Raw genomic sequence first — 18,836 nt, 5'->3', positions numbered from 1 at the left:
TCATCTGTTAAGAAGGACAGACAACACCACTGTTATGTGGTACATAAACAAACAGGGAGGCACCCATTCTTACCCCCTCTGCAGACTAGCAATGACTCTTTGGGAAAAGTCTCTGAAACTGAACATACAGTTGCAATCCCAGTTTGTTCCAGGCAAGGACAATGTTCTGGCGGACAGTCTAAGCAGAAACATTATGGATCCGCACGAATGGATGTTGCATCCAGACATTTTTTCACAAATAACTCATGCATGGGGAAGGCCGGACATAGATCTCTTTGCCTCACACCTCAATCATCATCTGAAGAAGTTTTGCTCAAGGACACACCATCCTCAAGCCTGGTTAATGGATGCTCTCTCCTTCAGCTGGAATTCTCTAACAATCTATGCATCCCCACCTCTACCATTAATGACCAAGGTGTTACTGAAGATCAAAGCAGAACAACCGAAGGGCAATTTGATAGCTCCAGACTGGCCGAGGCAACACTGGTATCCATTACTAAGGAGCATAACTCGCACCAAGCCGTGGCCCCTGCCTCAATGGCCTCTGCTTATAACTCAGCACAATTACAGGACTGTTCATCCCAACTTGCAAACATTGCAACTGACAGCTTGGAGGGTTCCATGATTTCTCTCCATATCTCTCTCTCCAAAAAAGTTCAAGAGATCTTACTGGAAGCACACAGGCCTTCCACCAGAAAAACTTATTCAGCCAAATGGAAGAGATTTAACATCTGGAATGCCAACAGGGGTCAGGATGCATCAGTAATGAGCATCCCACAGATACTAGAATACTTGGCAGAAATGCTTCACAATGGCCTTTCATATTCTTCCATAAAAATACACGCTTCAGCAATTCAGCAAAATACAACTGTGATCCACCTGTGTTTTCACATCCTTTGCTAAGACAGTTTCTAAGAGGGATAAAGAATATCAAACCTCCAAGGAAACCACCAGTGCCTGCATGGGACCTCAACTTCGTCTTGGAAAAATTAACCCTTCCACCTTTTGAGCCAGCAACATCTTCAGAATTGCAATTTCTCTCCTGGAAAACAGTTTTCCTGTTGGCAATTACTTCAGCAAGAAGAGTCTCTGAGATACAGGCCCTCATGGCAGTACCTCAATTTCTCATTTTCCATCAGGACAGAGTCTCTTTAAGAACCAATCCTTCATTCATGCCAAAGGTGATATCCAGGGTTTCTCTAAATTAAGCAATTCACCTGCCTACTTTCTTTCCCAATCCTCAAAATAAAGGAGAAAAGCTTCTGCAGACTTTGGACATACACACACAATTGCGCTACTACTTGGACAGAACAAAGGCCAACAGAAAGTCAGACCAACTATTTGTAGCCTACGCAGCTGGAGTACAAGGAAAGGCAATTTTCAAGCAAACAATTTCAAAATGGATTGGAAACTGCATCAGATTCTGCTACTCTTTCCATGGAAAAGGTGTGCCAGCCAATATCAGGCCACACTCCACCAGAGCTACAGCCACCTCCACAGCCTTTCTAAGAGGGGTGGCTACAAAGAACATTCTAGAAGCTGCTACATGGAGCTCCGTGCATACATTTTCCAAGCATTACGACCTGCCTTTATATTCCAGATCCCGAGCAGGCTTTACTTCGGCAGTCCTGCAGAGCATTTTAGCTACACCATCCTTATCTTAGATCCTACCACCCCCAGCTTGGCTATGGTATTCAACCCATATGTAAGGACTGCAGTTGCATTCTTGAAGGACATAGTACAGTTTTGTACCTACCATAAATGTAGATGTCCGATAGATATGCAACTGCAGTCAGGTTTTCCCTCCCTCCTACCCCTCTGTTCTCTTTTTTGGGTCCACTCCCCCTTTCTCAAATTAGCTGGGGATATCTGTTATGGTGTATTTGTTTATTACTGTTGTGCATGTTTAGATTTTTTATCCATTCTCTAAATTTAGCCTTCCTTGGAGGGCACCTGGCATCTGGGGCAAGAAACACTGAAGAAGATGGCGTCGGCTGATGCTTTTATACCCTGGCCGCTCTGACGTCAGGTAGGAGCCGACATCAGCCGACGCCGGGCCCAGACTTTGGAATCCGGCCGACCGAAGGGCTGCCTGAGGCAGGACAACCCCATATGTAAGGACTGCAGTTGCATATCTATCGGACATCTACATTTATGGTAGGTACAAAACTGTCCTTTGTGTACACTTACCATAAATTTAGATGTTTGAGCGTATTCACTGTTACAGTCCTGGTTACCCTCCCAACTCCCTGTTTTTTCTCTTACTACACCTCTTCTTTCCTTTACTATGCTTAAAAGCCTTTTTGTGTATTTGTTTTTGTTTGGAGGTATATTTTGTTTTTTGATTAATTAAATATTTGGCTCCCCATTTGGGGGGCACCTGACATCTGGGGCAAGAAAAACTGATGTAATGGCATCGGCTGCATGTTTTATACCCCTGACAACCCAACGTCATGGAAGAAGGGACAGCAAAGCGACACAGGACCCAAGACTTTGTTAATCAGGCCGACTGAGGGCAACCTGCCAGCAGATTACCCAAATGTAATGACTGCAACAGTGAATACATTCTAACATCTACATTTATGTTAAGTGTACACAAAAGGGTGGCCTAATGGTTAAGGTGTTTGCCTTACAAACACAAGGTGTGGGGATTGAATCTCACAAGGGATAATTGGCTAGGCTTAAAATGGCTCGCAAGGGCAGTTAGCCTAGTACTAATCTATGATCCTATGAACTGTACTTTCTTCGCACTACTGATATTCGACACAGACTTCTTTTACGTCTTCAGTTCTTTCTAAAACTAGTGAGTTTCTAAGGCCAAGAGTGCGAGCTACACCTAAAAAAAAAAAAAACGACCCAAACTCAAATGCCTGCTTCCTTGCCACAATCTCAGATGCTTAAAATGGCAGAAGACCTGATCGTGCTGATTAGGGGAAGCCAGCATTCCCTTGCAAAAAGAAAGAGAGATTTGTCCCCAGCAGCTTTATCTGACCAAGAGTCCGACTCTGAGGTTTCTGAATATGAAGACATGCCCGTATCTGCCTATGAGGATTCAGATGCAGAGGAATGCATTCCTCCTGCCTCCCCTCCAGAGGGCTTTTCTTTTGGTGAAACCCTACATACTTTGAGAGAGCATTTCCATTGGGAAATTCAGGATTATCCTCAGTCCAAAAAAGAGACTTTGGGAATTTTTAGATTTCCCACAGCACAGACCCTTAGTTATCCCTGCTGTACTGGATGTTGTGGATGATGTCTTTATGGAATCCAGTCTGACTCCTGATACTTTACCCCCTGCTCCCAGGAAACCTGACCAATACTAAATTTCTCTTCAGAAATCCTACTGCTGACCCAGAGTTCATCTCCCAAGGACCTAAAGGAATAAAATCTACAGCAGCTAAGAATCCCACCCTGTCGGACAGGGATTCCTGAGCTTTGGACAGATGGGGTAAAAAAGTATACACCTCTGCAACTCTCGCCATTAGAGCATTGAATTTGTCAGTTCCACATGCTGAAATACCAGCATCATACAGTGAAACTCATATTAAGCAAAAATGATCTGCCTTTCCTGACTGCAGAAAATGAATAATTACAGGAGCTTATGCATTCTGCAAGCCAAGTCAGCAAGCATACCCTGCAGTGTGGGTTTGACGCCCTAGAAGCATCTTGCAGGGCAGCAGTCACAGGTTCTGTACTTAGCAAGCATGCCTGGCTTAAGGAGCAGACCTTGTCAGACCATGTCAAATCAAAATTATTGGACGCTCCTCTGAACAAGGACAATCTGGCACCAAAGCAGAAGAGGTTTTAAAAAGGCTAAGTCAATACAGTCAGTCAAAGATTTTTTGCAAGTGCAGCCTCCCAAGATTCAGTATGCATTGCCCTTCAAAACATTGGTTCTTTCCAGCCCCCTCAAGGCCATCTCAACCTTGACCCAGGGGAAACAGACCCACCAGACTACAGTCTCAGGGTATGCAGAGATCTAAGCAATGGAGTACCTCCACTTCTAAAGCAGGGAGTGCGAATCCACCCCCTTACGGAAAGAATTCACAATGACTTTCTCAGTTCCACACCTCACCTTTGCCCAGTTGCTCATGCCACTAAAAGGAAAACTTGGGCACCATGCAAAAAACTGGACCTCCATCACCAACTATCGATGGGTCCTCAACATAGTATCCCAGGGGTACAAATTTTATTTCCACACACTGCCAACCCCAAAAGGGTTCCCAGACCTTCCTCCAAACCAGTGGGCAGATGCACAAAACCAAGTTCAGTCCCTGCTCTCAATAAGGGCAATTCAGCCTGTTCCTGCAGAACAGATAGACGACCAAGGTTTTTATTCCAGGCTTTTCCTAGTACCCGGAAAAGAGGGCACCTGATGCCCAGTCTTAGATCTAGCCATTCTAAACACCTTCCTGCTGGTACCAAAATTCTTATCCTACAGCAGCTTCTCCCTGTGTTTTCCAAAGATGCCTGGTTATCCACCCTAGACCTAAAGGAGGCCTATCTGCATATCCCTATCAGGGACTTCTGCAGGAAATATCTACGTTTCAGGGCAGGATCTATGCCTTCTCAGTTCTCTGCACTTCCCTTTGGCTTATCCACTGCTCCCAGAGTTTTTATAAACCCCAGCCATTGCCTACTGCAGACAAATATTCAGATTTATCCCTACTTGGGCGATTGCCTGATTAAGGCAGACAGGAAAAGCTGTTACAGCACCTGACATTTGTAAAGGACCTTCTAACCTCCCTGGGGTGCACGATCAACGAAAAGAAATCCAAACTAGTCCCCAGTCAAAAACTTGTATTCCTGGGAGCAAGCTTGGACACAGCAACCCAGATGGCATTCCTTACTCCAGAAAAACAAGCCTGTCTGACAGGCTACTTCACTCAAATGGCCACCAGAACCCAGCTATCCCTAAGGAAAATCCTGCAGGCTCTAGGGTTCATGGCCTCCTGCATTCTATTAATTCCATTTGCCAGACTTCATATGAGGAGACTTCAGTGGTACTTAAAAAGTCTTTGGTGCCAACATTCTCAGGACCTGGAAACTGTCATACCTACCTATAATACCTTGTCTAAGGAAAGAGTTCCTTTGATGGGCAGCAGCAAGCGACAGCAACCGACGCAGAAATACTAAACCTCTGGTATTCGGGCCGACCGAGGGCTACTCCTGGCAGGATAACCCAAGTGTGATGACTGCAACAGTGAATACACTCAACATCTACATTTATGGAAAGTGTACACAACTCTACTTTCTGCACCTACTTGGTCCTCATCACATACCTTCATATCTCATTACAAGTTAGACTTCTTATCCAGACGTAGGGCATCATTTGATTCTGTGGTGCTCCGGAATATCCTTCAATGAGGGCCACCCAGGTGTTGGTAGCTGGGTACTCTGTTCCACAAGTTAAAGACCAAATGAAGTCAACCACTTCAGATAAAGAAGTTATGTACACACCATAACATTCCATCTGAGTAGTTGTACTTCATTTGTCTTCAAACATCCCCCCCTTCCCCCTGACCCTCCTCATTTTTGTTCTAACCTAGCATTTGGGAGAGGTGCACTATAGAGGCTCTCCTGGTTTATGCTTGGCTTTGTTATTGTAAGCTATTAGTGGTAAGGTCTGATTGGGTTGGTCTTGTGTTTTCTTTTGCAGCAAACTCGATCTTGGGAAGGATCTAAGGGAGCATTATGGGTAAGGGGAGGAGCTTGGAGATCATATCGGATCCTAGTGATGTGGCCTTTTCGGATCCAAATATCCACAGGTTGAAGACAAATGAAGTACAGCTACTCAGATGAAATGTTATGGCGAGTACATAACTTCTTTTTTCCCTAAAATGTTTTTTTGACAGTGGAGGGAAGAAGAGCCAATATCTTGTTCCATGGTTTAGCCAGAAAGTCTGAACCACAGCCAACGGAGCCTGAAGAGTCTGACCTCTTAATAGAAAACTCTCAGTAATTTAAAATTTTTAGTGACAATGTCCAAGAAAATTTTCTGTCAACTACAGTAGTTCAATCAGCTATGTAAAAATGAATTCACAAGTGATCTTTTAAAAGTTTTTCTCACAAAAATTAAAATAGAAGGTGAAGGAATTTTTTACGGTGTTGTGACTGTCCCTAAATGTACAAGTCCTAGCTAAAAAAAATCACTTTCCATGAAAAGTTACACTTGAAGTTTTGCAGAGGAAGAGTTTTCCCCAAAAGGGTGTTGGTCTGCTAGTGCTTCAAGGTTGGGCAGATAAGCAATCTCTTGATGATCACAAGAGGAGCATACTTTTAACAGTAAGCAAGCTCTGAACAGTTGGTGCCCTAATCACTGGGGGTTTACACAATTCTCCTTGGGCCGTTCATCGGTTGGCATGCATGGAAGGGTTCCTAGGGCTTTTGAGTACCGGTCAGTTGACATATTCTATATAATCAGTAAAGCTTGGGCTACTGCAACACTGATCCATTTGAACATCCACTGTTGTACATTCACATCCAAAAGATATTTCTCCATGGGGTTTTGACTGTGGTTTACAGAAATTCTTGTATCTTTTTTCTCCCCTCCAGATCTCTTTTTGGAAGATGCTGTTTCTGTTGGCCATCTCTGCTGAAGAATCTCAGAACTTCAAGCATTAGGGTGCAGAAACCTCTTACCCTTCCAGCAGGGCTGAGTATCCCTCCATAGCAAACCTCTCTTATACTGTAGTTGGCATGTTGTCCCATAAGCCTCTCTTTTACCAAGGGGGAGGGACCTCCATTTTCTTAGGAAAAACAGGTAGCTGAGGTTGGCCCAAGACTAAAGATTTCAGAAAGCTTGATCAGTCGCTTTCTTCTAGGCATAGGGAATAGAAGGGAAGCAATTTCTCTCTCCAATGGCTGCTTAATTTTTTTCTACTTTTACACAACTCATGGCAGTTCTATACTTGGACATGTCAGAACCCACTCTACTATAACCATTGCAACCACCACAGCCTTCCATAGAGGTGTCAGAATGCAAGCTGTCTTGGAAGCTGCAACCTAGAGGTCTGTGCGCATGTTACCCAGGCATTAGTTTAGGGGCAGTTCTGTGGTTAGGGTACAATTTGCTCCTGCTGTCCAGCTAAGCACCCTACAACTTTGAGTCTTTCCAAAAAGTCAGGGCTGTAACCATAAGTACTAAGTTGAACTTATTACAGTTGGTAGGGTCCTGCCACAAATGTACAGGTTAACTTTTACTGTTGCAGTCCAGTTACCCCTCACTCCTTCTTCCTTTTTGTCCTAGTTCTTCATCCTTTGCACCCTTGATGTGGGCGGCTACTTACTGTTTCAGGACTTTTCTTTCATTTCCATACTTCCTTTATTTACTTGATGTTCCTGTCTGAAAGAGAAGATTGTGGACCTCCTGGGTTGGACTTGCAGCACAGGGGTCTGTTACTGTATGGTTAATTAGATTGTTGGCCCTGGAGTGCCAGCCTGGCTGTGGCCAGGACAAAAAAGATAAGATTGTTGGCCAACTTTCATTTAGTACCAGTGACATCCTTCTGCAGTAGTCAGAGGCACTCTGATGAGATTCTGGAAATCAAGCTTCCTGTTGGGCAGGAATTTCAAATGTCAGGATTGTTGCATTGATTATATTCACACATCTACTTTAAGTTTGCAAAGTGACTGTACTCTCTCCCTATGTGGAACTACTCAGTACAGCTTTGAAACTTCCCAGAAGTAAGGACTTAGACTGCAGTGGTAATCCCAGTGGTGACTGAGTTCCCAGCCTCTGTAGCCCCCACCCCAAAGATTCTGCTGCCCTCTGCTGTGTGTTAACTGTTAGCTTTTCTTTAATCTATTGTATTACAAGAGCCATGTCAGTACTACGTCTAGTGTTAGACACGGAAGCTGGGTCCTTGTGAGCTTCCCAAAGGAAATGGTTGTGATTAGTACAGTGTTATTGATGAGTTGACTCAATAGTAGTGGATCCAGCTCCTCCTTTGGGCATTTTCTGATATTTTTTTTGTCACTGGGGGACGCAATAGTATTGGATCAGTCTCCTCCTTTGGTGCATTTTCTGATGAGTTGTCACTTGGGGAATGACAGAATAGTACTGGAAGCTGCTCCTCCTTTTAGCTGTATTTAGGACTTGTTCCTGGAGATCTGTAAAACCATTTGGAAATCCAGACTGGAAGGGCAAATATCCACCGTTTTTGTTCCCTGAATAAGGAAGCCATACTGGCATCCCTTCAGCTTGACCATGAAGTGCTCCTCCAGTCTGCTTGAACATCTGATGTGTTTAGTTACACAAGTCTGTTTTCTTCAAGAAGAGGACTTTGCTGTAGTACGTGTACTGTCTCTTCATCTCCATAAGTAACATTTGCATACAGATCTGCAAGCTCAATTCCTGCCAGGTAAACAAAACTCATTGGCAGACTTAAGCAGAAATCTCCTAGACCCACACGAGTGACAAGTAGAGCCCAGCACCTTCAACCTTCTGATTCAGCAGTGGGGGACCCCAGAGGTGGATCTGTTTGCGTCCCCCTGTAATCACCAGCTCAGCAAATTCTGCACCAGGACACCTCATAGCAGGGCCTGGAAAGTGGATGCCCTGTCCTTCCAGTGTGTAAATCTCTCAATCTATGCCTCCCCCTCTGGCCCTTCTCTCATGAGAATTGCTGAAGATAAGACAGGACAGACCAAAGACAATTCTGATTGCCCCGGACTGGCCACGCCAGCACTGGTGTACCCACTTTTGCGCAACCTGTCACAGGTGCCACCCTGGCCCCTACACCAGAACCCAACCCTGCTCTTTCAGCAGGGGGACAGATCTTGCATCCACAACTGCAAACCCTAAATCTTGCAGCCTGGCTTATTCCTTGAATTCTCCCCCAGTAAGAAGCCTAAGCAAGCAGGTGCTGGATGTCATTTTGAAGCCAGAAGACCCAGTAAAAGGAAATTCTATGCTAAGTGGAAAAAGGTACTGCTCCTGGGTTCATTCTAAAGGAGAGGACACAACTCTGCCCTCCCTGCCTCTAATCCTGGATTACTTAACATATCTACTCCACAGAGGCCTATCCTTTTCCCCCATTAAGATCCATGCCTTTTCAGCTCATTACAACACTGAGCCATCTCTTTTCTCTCAACCTCTTATCAAATAGTTCCTGAGAGGGGCAAACGACTTAAGGCTGCCAAGGAGAGCACCCACCCCTGCTTGGGACTTTAACTTTGTACTGGAAAAGCTCAACCCCCCCCCCCCCCCCAGCCTGCAGCATCAGCAGAATTAAAATTCTTCTCTTGGAAAACCGCCTTGCTTCTGGCCATCACTTCAGCTACAAGAGTGTCTGAGCTACAAGCACTTATGGCTGTGGAACCCTTCATTATTTTCCATGCCGACAGGGTTTCCCTCAGGACTAACCCTTCCTTTATGCCTAAAGTGGTGTCCAGTGTGACTCTCTACCAATGTATCCATTTGCCAACTTTCTTCCCTAATCCTCAAAATAAAGGGGAAAGGATCCTGCACTCCTTGGACGTGCACAGACAGCTCAGATTCTACCTTGATAGGACTAACCCCTTCAGGAAATCTGACCAATTACTAGTCAGCTTTGCACCAGGGGCAGAGGGCAAGGCCATTTCAAAACAGTTTCCAAATGGATAGCACACTCCATCCATTTCTGCTAGAAGCATCATGGGAACCCAACCCCTCAGGGGGTCAGAACACATTCCACTACGGAACTTCTACCTCTACAGCATCCCTCAGGGGAGTGCTTACCAGGGGCATCTTGGAAGCTGCTACCTGGAGTTCTGTGCACACCTTCACCAAGCATTACCACCCTGCCTATTTTTTCCAAATCCAGGGCGGGTTTTGCAACAGTATTACTGCAAGGCATGCTAGCCAGCCCAAACTGTTCTTGACTGCCTCCACCCTTCTTCAGCTTTGGTAATCTACCAGAGTGTGATGACTGCAACAGTGAATACACTCTTAACATCTACATTTATGGTAAGCGTACACAACTGTACTTTACTGAAGGTTGATCATAAGTAGGGAGCTGTTAAAGGCATTTCAACAGCTGGAAGTATAGATTTCTTTCTAACCCAGTAAAGCTTACCCCATTAAAATAAAGTGCATTCTGTTTTGTAGCATGAAGTACACTGGAGTAGTTTATTTACCACTGAGATTTACTGTAAAACTTGAGCTAAAGTATTCAGCAAGTGAATTTTTATTTGTGTTTTTTGCTTGCCAATTCTTTGATTTCCATATTGATCAGAAAAAGCGTACACAAAGATTAGACAGACTTTGAGGACTCGCAAACCTCTTCCTTAAGCAGGTATGACTTTGTGATCTGAGTATTGACTGTCAGAAGCATAGTGAGCCACTGAAGTATGGGTGACAACGCAGCCCATATGGTGTAACTGTTGTCTAGACTGGCTCTTACTGTGGAAGTCTTCTCCTTTTTGAGCTGTCCTTTCAGAATCTGCAGTTATTTGTAGCTTGGTAAGAAGTACACTGCTTTTTTTGTCAACGATATTAAAAGCTTATAGTTGCATTAAATTTGTCAACAGCATTGTAGCTATGTAGTTTGCATTATATTGACACCAGATTGCTAAAACGTTTTCTTCAGGCTGTGTTAATGGACACACAATTTTTGCGATCCAGCAACAAAAATAGCCTCATGGAAAGAAATAAAATACCACTGAGTTTGAAATAGTTTGTAGATTTGGACCTAAATATTGAAGTGCCAAAGTTCTGAAGATGCATTTATTAAACAGTGCTTCAGCATCAAGTAGATGTTGTTCATGTTTCACTGTTGCAGTCATCACAATTGGGTTATCTGCATGCAGGTAGCTCTCATTCAGCCCGAATACCAGAGACTTAGTATTTCTGTCTCGGTTGCTGTCACTCCAGGACTGACGTCAGGGGTATAAAAACAGGCAGCTTGACACCATTACACCAGTCTTTCTTGCCGATGAGCTCGAAGCAGAAGCAGTTAGCAAGTGCTGGTCGGCCGCTACCCGAATTTTGTTTACGGATTGAATAATTCTGAAGTCTTCTAAAACTAAGTACCCCATTGGGGATCCTTTTTTCTTGCTCTAACCGATGTCAGAAAAAGTTAACAAATTTTCTTGCTTGTGGAAAACAAATACCTCACAAAGATTTTCATTCTTACTGCGTCAGCTGTTTAGGCCCAGACCAACGATGTACCTTGCTGTCGATTTTATGCCCAAACCATTCATTGTCGGGCTCTTTTTCGTTAAATTCTTTTGCTCTCTATCTCCTTATTCTGAAATGGGTTCGGTAAGCTATCCGACTAAAGATATTCTGAAAAAACGTAAGAATAAAGACAGAGACAGACCGCATAGGTTCAAAGCTGCCAACACTGCTTTCGTTAAGCTAGTTACCAGCTTGCCGGTACTCAGGTGGTTTCGCAGCCCCTGATGCCCGCTTCTATTGATTCGCAGGCCTCTACCGAAACTCGTGCCGCGAGGCTCTTCGACTATGGGACCTGCGGATGTCTCTACTTTGGATGGGTCCGGAGCCACTGTGCAGGCACTGGCTTCTGAGGCAGTTCTTCGCTTAACCGATGTTCGACTCAAACTGACTACATCTTTATCTAAAACTACAGAGTTTCTTAGGCCAAGAGTACGTACTACGACTAGAAAACCGACCAAAGCGCATCCACCTGCTCCCATGCCACAACGACAAATGGTTAGAATGGCAGTAGACCTTATTACGCTGATTAGGCAAAGTCAGCCTTCCCCTACCAAGAGAAAGAGACCAGTCCCCGGCAGCTTCTACAAACCAGGAGTCTGATGACTCTGAGGTTTCTTATGAAAACATGCGCTTATCTGCTTGAGGATTCAGATGCAGAGGAATCCATTCCCTCTGCCTCCCCTCCAGAGGATTTTTCTTTTGGTGAAACCTTGTATACTTTGAGAGCATTTTCACTGGGAATGCCAAGTCTATTCTCAGTCCAAAGAGAGACTCAGAGAATTCCTACATTTGCCTCAGCACAGGCCTTTAGCAATAGCCCCTGTCCTAGATGATGTTGATTTTGTTTTTATGGAATCCAGTCTTGCTCCTGATACTTTAACTCCTGCCCCTAGTAAACCAGACGGGTACTACAGAGTACTTGACACTCGTTTCTTTTCAAATGTCATGCTGCGGACCCAGAGATCATTTCCCAGGGGCCTAAAGGCATCAAGGCAACTACAGCCAAGAATCCCATCCCTTCGGACAGGGATTCCAAAGCTTTTGATATATGGGATAAGAAGGTATATACCTCTGCAACTCTTGCTGTTAGGGCATTGAATTGTCAGTTTCACATGCTGAAGTACCAGCAAAATATTATGGAACTTATTAAACAAAAAATGGCAACCTTTACAGACTGTGCAGAAAATAAAGAATTGCAGGAGCTTTTGCACTCTGCAAGCTAAGTCAACAGGCATACTTTGCAGTGTGACTTTGACGCCCTAGAAGCATCTTGCTGGGCAGCAGTCAGTGGCTCTGTACTTGAGAAGACATGCTTGGCTCAAGGAGTAGACTTTGCCAGACAATGTCAAATCAAAGTTACTAGACGCTCCTTTGAACAAGGACAGTTTGGCACCAAAGCAGAAGAGGTTCTTAAAAAGATGGAAGAAAAAGCTAAGTCTGTGCAGACTGTTAAAGAATTCTTGAAAGTGCAACCCCCTAGATTCAGTAGGCATTGCCCTTCCAAACACTAGTCCTTTCCAGCCCCCTCCAGGCCTTCTCAAATCAGACCCAGGGGAAACAGACCACCCAGATTACTGTCTCAGGGTATGCAGAGATCTAAGCAATGGAGTGCCCCCACCTCTAAAGCAGGGAGTGGTAAGCCACCTCCTTAGGGAAAAAATTCACAATGACTTCTTTATTCCACCCAGCCCTGCCCAATTACTTGTGCCCCTAGGAGGAAAACATGCCCTTCATGCAAAAAACTGGATGTCCATCACACAAGACCGATGGGTCCTCAACATTGTATTCCAGGGGTACACATTTTTTCCTTTTACTGCCAACCCCAAGAGGGATCCCAGACCTTCCTCCAAACCATTGGGCAGTGGCTCAAAACCAAGTTATTTCCATGCTCAATATTAGAGCTATTCAGCCAGTTCCAGTAGAACAGAGAGAGGTCAAGGATTCTACTCCAGACTCTTCCTGGTATCCAGAAAAGAGGGCTTTTGGTGCCCAATCCTGGATCTTCAATTCTCAACACCTTCTTGGTGGTACCAAAATTCAAAATGCTTACCCTGCAACAGCTTCTGCCTATACTAGCCAAGGATGCATGGTTAGGCACCCTAGACTTAAGGCTATCTGCACATCCCCATAAGTGAGTCTTGCAGGAAGTATCTATGTTTCGGGGCCGGATCTATGCATTCAGTTCTCTGCACTTCCCTTTGGCTTATCCACTGCGCCCAGTGTCCACAAAATTCTTGGCTCCAGCCATTGCATGCTGCAAATTTACCCATACCTGGACGACTGCCTGATTCAGGCAGACGGTCAGGAATTGCTATTGCAGCACTTGACATTTGTGAAAAACCTTCTCACTTCCTTGGGGTACACCATCAACGAAAAGAAATCAAAACTGGTATCCCGTCAAAAGATTGTATTCCTGGGAACAGGTTGGACACAACATCCCAGATGGCATTCCTCACTTCAGAAAAACAAGTCTGTTTGACAGCCTACTTCAAACAAATGGCCACCAGAACCAAGCTATCCGCAATGAAAATACTGCAGGCCCTAGGGTTTATGGCCTCATGTATACTGCTAATTCCATATACAAGACTGCATATGAGGAAACTTCAGTGGTACTTAGTCGTTGGTGCCAACATTCTCAGGATCTGGAAACAAGTCATTCCTATCATACCCTGTCTATGGACAGAGTTTCTGTGGTGGACAGAAGCATGCAACCACAACAAGGGACTGCCCTTTACTCAACCCCAAGCCTCCCAGGCCCTAACCACAGATTCATCAGACTATGCCTGGGGAGCACACTTGGATGCCAAATGCATTCAGGACCACTGGAGCCCAAACCAAATTCATCTGCATATCAACCAAAAAGAGATGCTAGTGGTGCAGAACGCCCTGACAGTTTTCAGGTCTCTAATCTTTCCAGGACAACTTCTAATAAAAACAGACACCCCCACAATTGTGGTACATCATCAAGCAGGGGGGGAACCCACTCTGCAGGTTAGCCATGGCTCTTGGAACACGGCCTTGTACATGCAAGTCCATCTGCAAGCTCAATTCCTGCCAAGCAATCAAAACTTACTGGCAGACTACTTAAGCAGAAATCTCCTAGACCCACATGAGTGGCAGTTGGAGCCCAGCACCTTCAACCTCCTGATTCAGGAATGGGGGACCCCAGAGGTGGATCTCTTTGCCTCCCCCTACAACCACCAGCTCAGCAAATTCTGCACCAGGACACCTCACAGCAGGGCCTGGAAAGTGGATGCCCTAGCCTTTCAGTGGGTAAATCTCTACATCTATGCCTTTCTCCCTCTCCCCCTTCTCTTGAGTATTACTCAAGATAAGGCAGGAGAGACCAAGGACCATTCTGATTGCACCGGACTGACCACGCCAGCACTGGTACCCAGTCCTGCGCAGCCTCTCAACTGTGTCAATCTGGCACCTACACCAAAACCCAACCCTGCTCTCTCAGCAGGAGGGAAAGATTTTGCATCTGCAATTGAAAACTCTCAATCTTGCAGCCTGGCTTATTCCGTGAATTCTCCCCCCACAACCCTAAGCAAACAAGTGCTGGATGTCATTCTTAAAACCAGAAGACCCAGTACAAGAAAATCCTATGCTGATAAGTGGAAAAGGTACTGCTCCTGGATTCAATCTAAGGGAAATGACACTACTCTGCCCTCCCTGCCTCTAATCGTGGAGTACTTAGCAGATCTACTCCACAAAAGCCTGTCCTTTTCCTCCATTAAGATATATGCCCCAGCCATTTTGGCTCATTACTACCCCTCTTCTCACACCTCCTTATCAAACAGTTCCTGAGAGGAGCAAACAAGTTAAGGCAGCCAAGGAGAGCACTCACCCCTGCTTGGGACCTTAACTTTGTACTGGAAAATCTCACCCCCCCCCCCTTTGAACTTGCAGCATCAGCAGAGTTAAAATTCCTCTCTTGGAAAACAGCATTGCTTCTGGCCATCACTTCAACCAGAAGAGAGTGTCTGAGCTTCAAGCACTTATGGCAGTGGAACCCTTCATTATTTTCCATGCTGACAGGGTTTCCCTCAGGACTAACCCTTCCTTTGTGCCTAAAGTTGTATCCAGTGTGGCTCTATACCAATCTATCCATTTGCCAGCTTTCTTCCCTAATTCTCAGAATAAAGGGGAAAGGATCCTGCACTCGGACGTACGCAGACAGCTCAGATTCTACCTTGACAGGACTAAGCCCTTCAGAAAATCTGACCAGTTACTAGTCAGCTTTGCATCAGGGGCAGAGGGCAAGGCCATTTCAAAACAAACTATTTCCAAATGGATAGCACACTGCATCCATTTCTGCTACAAGCACCATGGGAAGCCAACCCCATCAGGGGGGGGGGGTCAGAACACATTCCACTAGGGCAACATCTACCTGTACAGCATTCCTCAGGGGGGAGTCCCTACTAGGGACATCCTGGAAGCTGCTACCTGGAGTTCTGTACACACCTTCACCAAGCATTACCACCTGCCCATCTTTTCCAAATCTAGGGCAGGTTTTGCAACTGCAGTCCTGCAAGGCATACTAGTCAGCCCCAACTCTTCTTGAATGCCTCCATGCTCCTTCAGCTTTGGGAATCCACCCAAGTGTGATGACTGCAACAGTGAAACACGAAGAACATAGTACAGTTGTGTACACTTAATGTAGATGTTGGAGTGTGTTCACTGTTGCAGCCCTGGTTCCCCTCTCTCCAACCCCCTGGTTTCTCTCTCTCTCTTTCTCTCTATGCCTTTTTACTCCCCCCTTTCAGGGTTATTGGTATTTACTTTTTACTGGTGGTGTTTTCCTCCACCATAACTTGGCTCCGTATTGGGGGGCTACTGACATTTGCGGCAAGAAAAACTGATGTAATGGCATCGGCAGCCTGTTTTTATACCCCTGCCGGACTGATGTCAGTCCTAGAGCGACCGCAACCGACGCAGAAATACTAAGTGTCTGGTATTTGGGCTGACTGAGGGCTTACCTGCAGGCAGAGATAACCCAAGTGTGATGACTGCAACAGTGAATACACTTGAACATCTACATTTATGTTAAGTGTACACAACTGTACTTTTCAGTCTTTTGTGCATTTTATTCACCATGTTAGCAGTCCCATACAGAAATTCCCCACCCCCCCACCACCAAAAAATCATTAAAGTAAAACTCCACTCTAGAACTTCTTTTTTTTTCACTCTACCTTTGTTTCCTGACCTATTTTAACACCTCAGAATCATTCTTAAGTGTTTATTTGTAATTTTAGCATGTTTTCCACAACATGGCTACCAATGGGGCTTGATGTATCAACGTGATCTTGTACTCCCTCAAGCCTTTCTCTTTCCTATAATACTTTGTATGACTTATGCCAGAGATAAGGAAGTAACTTTGAATTCCCATGCCTTTGACATATAATGGGATTTGAGAGGGTCACTTTTTTTTTTCTTTATCTTCTGTAAAAGGACTGCTTCTTTTCTGTTTAATCACCCTCTTTTATGTTTGGCTCGGACCTTGTTTTACACTTTACTTAGAAGTTATCCAGCCACAGCCAGAAAAGTAACTAAATTGCAGGCCTTTGTTCAGGGTTTTTTTTTGTAGTCTGAGGAATTGTTTCTGCAAGGGTCTCTCAGTGTAGTGACAGTTACACCTCTGCAGTAGTGTGGGGGAAGGGACTCTCAATTCCTCCTTGAACTACTAAAGAAAACACTGAACAAAGGGCTGAAATTTAGTTACTTTTCTGGCTGTCGCTGGATAACTTCTAAGAGTAGTGTAAATCAAGGTCTGAGCCAAACATAAATGAGGGTGCTTCGAGACAGAAAAGAAGCAGTCCTTTTTACAGAAGGTAAAGAAAATGAGTCCTTTCCAAATGTCATTGTGTCAATGGCCTGGGAATTTACTTCCTTATGTCTGGCATGAGTCATGCAAAGTATTATGGGAAAGAGAAGGGTTGAAGGGAGTACAAGATCACGTTGATGCATCAAGCTCCATTGGTAGCCATGCTGTGGGAAATGGGCTAAAATTACAAATAAAGCACTTGAGTGATTTTGAGGTGTTAAAATAGGTCAAGAAACAGAGCGTAAACATTTTTCTTTTAGTTCTAAGGTGTTGCTTTCTTTTAAGATAAAATGTTTGCCCATCTGGTTAAAATATCCATCTGTAGAGCAGATTGGGTTTGTATTTGCTGTACAGAATTTCCTGCCATGCTGGAACTTTTTTACATCATAGCAATAATTTAAGAAAGCTGTTGGAAAAACTGGACATAACTGCAGCAAGTTCATTGTAGATGTTGGTTTATACGACGGGCAATTAAGAATGTGACCACTGCAATGCCTGGTCTATTATTGGCATATTCTGATTTTTGTAATACTTTGAGAGGCTGATCAGAATGTCTTGAGTCATGCCATCCCATAGTGAAAGCAAACCATGAGAAATACTTTTATGCTGTCAGTTAAGAATTATTAGCTTTTACGATGGCTAGAATTTATAAAGCAAGCAGGCACTCGTAAGAGCAGTTTAGTTTAATGATGCTGTTGTACATCTTCTTTTAGGGATGAGAGGCTGTCTAAAACGGAACGTGTACGATCAAGAATGTCTGACAGTGGTGATGGTCATAAAGAAATGGATGATCGTCCAGGTGGCAAATCTTTGAGGAGTGAAGGACAGGTTCCCTCACAAACAGGGTCTCGTGGGTCCTTCAGTAAAGGCCCGCCATCTGATCATCAGGTTTGTAATTTGGTTACAGACTGTCCATATTTTTTATGAAACACTGATTATCAGATTTGCAAAGCAATTTATTTTAGCATTCAGAACCGTGTTTTTTGTGGTACTAACCTACACCTACTTGTCTTTCTGGTCTTGTAAGGTGTTTTCATACGTGGGCTGTGCAGCAGTCCTTAGAGACATGACAACTTTTAAACTGAACTGGAATCTAAGCGCTTTGCTAATAAAAACAGACAACACTACACTCATACATTGCATAAACAAGGGGGTACCCACTCCTACCTGCTTTGTCACTTAGCCATTAAAATCTGGGAGGCAGTGCAGGAGATGAGGTTACATCTGCTGGCCAGTACCTTTCAGGGAAAAACAGCCCTGCAGGCCATCTAATCGGGTCTGCAACAGACCCCCACAAGTGAATGTTAAGGTGCATCTTCAAAGAAATTGACAGGTGGGGGTGCCAGGAATTGAGATTTCTGCCTTGGTGCACAAGGCTCGCAGGGCAGATACCTTCTCCCCATGGTCTATTTCTGTATGCTTTCCCTCCCATACCTCTCATCCCTAAGTTACTTGGTAGGACAAGGGGGAAAGGGATGAGGGTGATACTGATAGCAGCCTTCTGTTAAGGCAACATTGATTTCCATTCTTGTACAACACAAGCAGAGAAAATGCCATGGATGCTGCCACAGGAAGTGGATCTTTTAACCCATAATAAAGGAGCAACCATTCACTCCACCTTGAGCATATTGAATCTGGTGGCCCAGATGATATGGTCCTGATCCCGCTGCACCAACTTTAAAGAACAAAGCCTTACAGAAAATCTGATCAACTGTTTATAGCCTTTATAAAAAAAACGGAAAAGACACCTGTAAAGAAACGGACCATTTCTAAATAGATTACAAACTGCATGTCTTTCGGTTACTAAATATCACAGCCAGCATCTCAAGATCAGGACACACCTAGGACAAT

General features: G+C 44.5%; 1 protein-coding gene across 1 annotated transcript in view; it reads left to right on the top strand.

The window, feature by feature from the left end:
- PRRC2C (proline rich coiled-coil 2C) overlaps positions 1-18,836 on the top strand; it is a 2,776,386-nt gene that overhangs the window by 911,062 nt on the left and 1,846,488 nt on the right. The window contains exon 9 of the mRNA XM_044086759.1: positions 17,699-17,873. Coding sequence (XP_043942694.1) covers positions 17,699-17,873 — 175 coding nt within the window. The remainder of the gene's footprint in view (positions 1-17,698; positions 17,874-18,836) is intronic.

The sequence above is a fragment of the Protopterus annectens genome, chromosome 10.part0 (genome assembly GCF_019279795.1).
Source record: "Protopterus annectens isolate FY-2018-M chromosome 10.part0, PAN1.0, whole genome shotgun sequence".
Classification (NCBI taxonomy): Eukaryota; Metazoa; Chordata; order Ceratodontiformes; family Protopteridae; genus Protopterus; species Protopterus annectens.
Note: the sequence above shows the minus strand (reverse complement) of the source record. Positions and strands in the feature narration are given on the sequence as shown.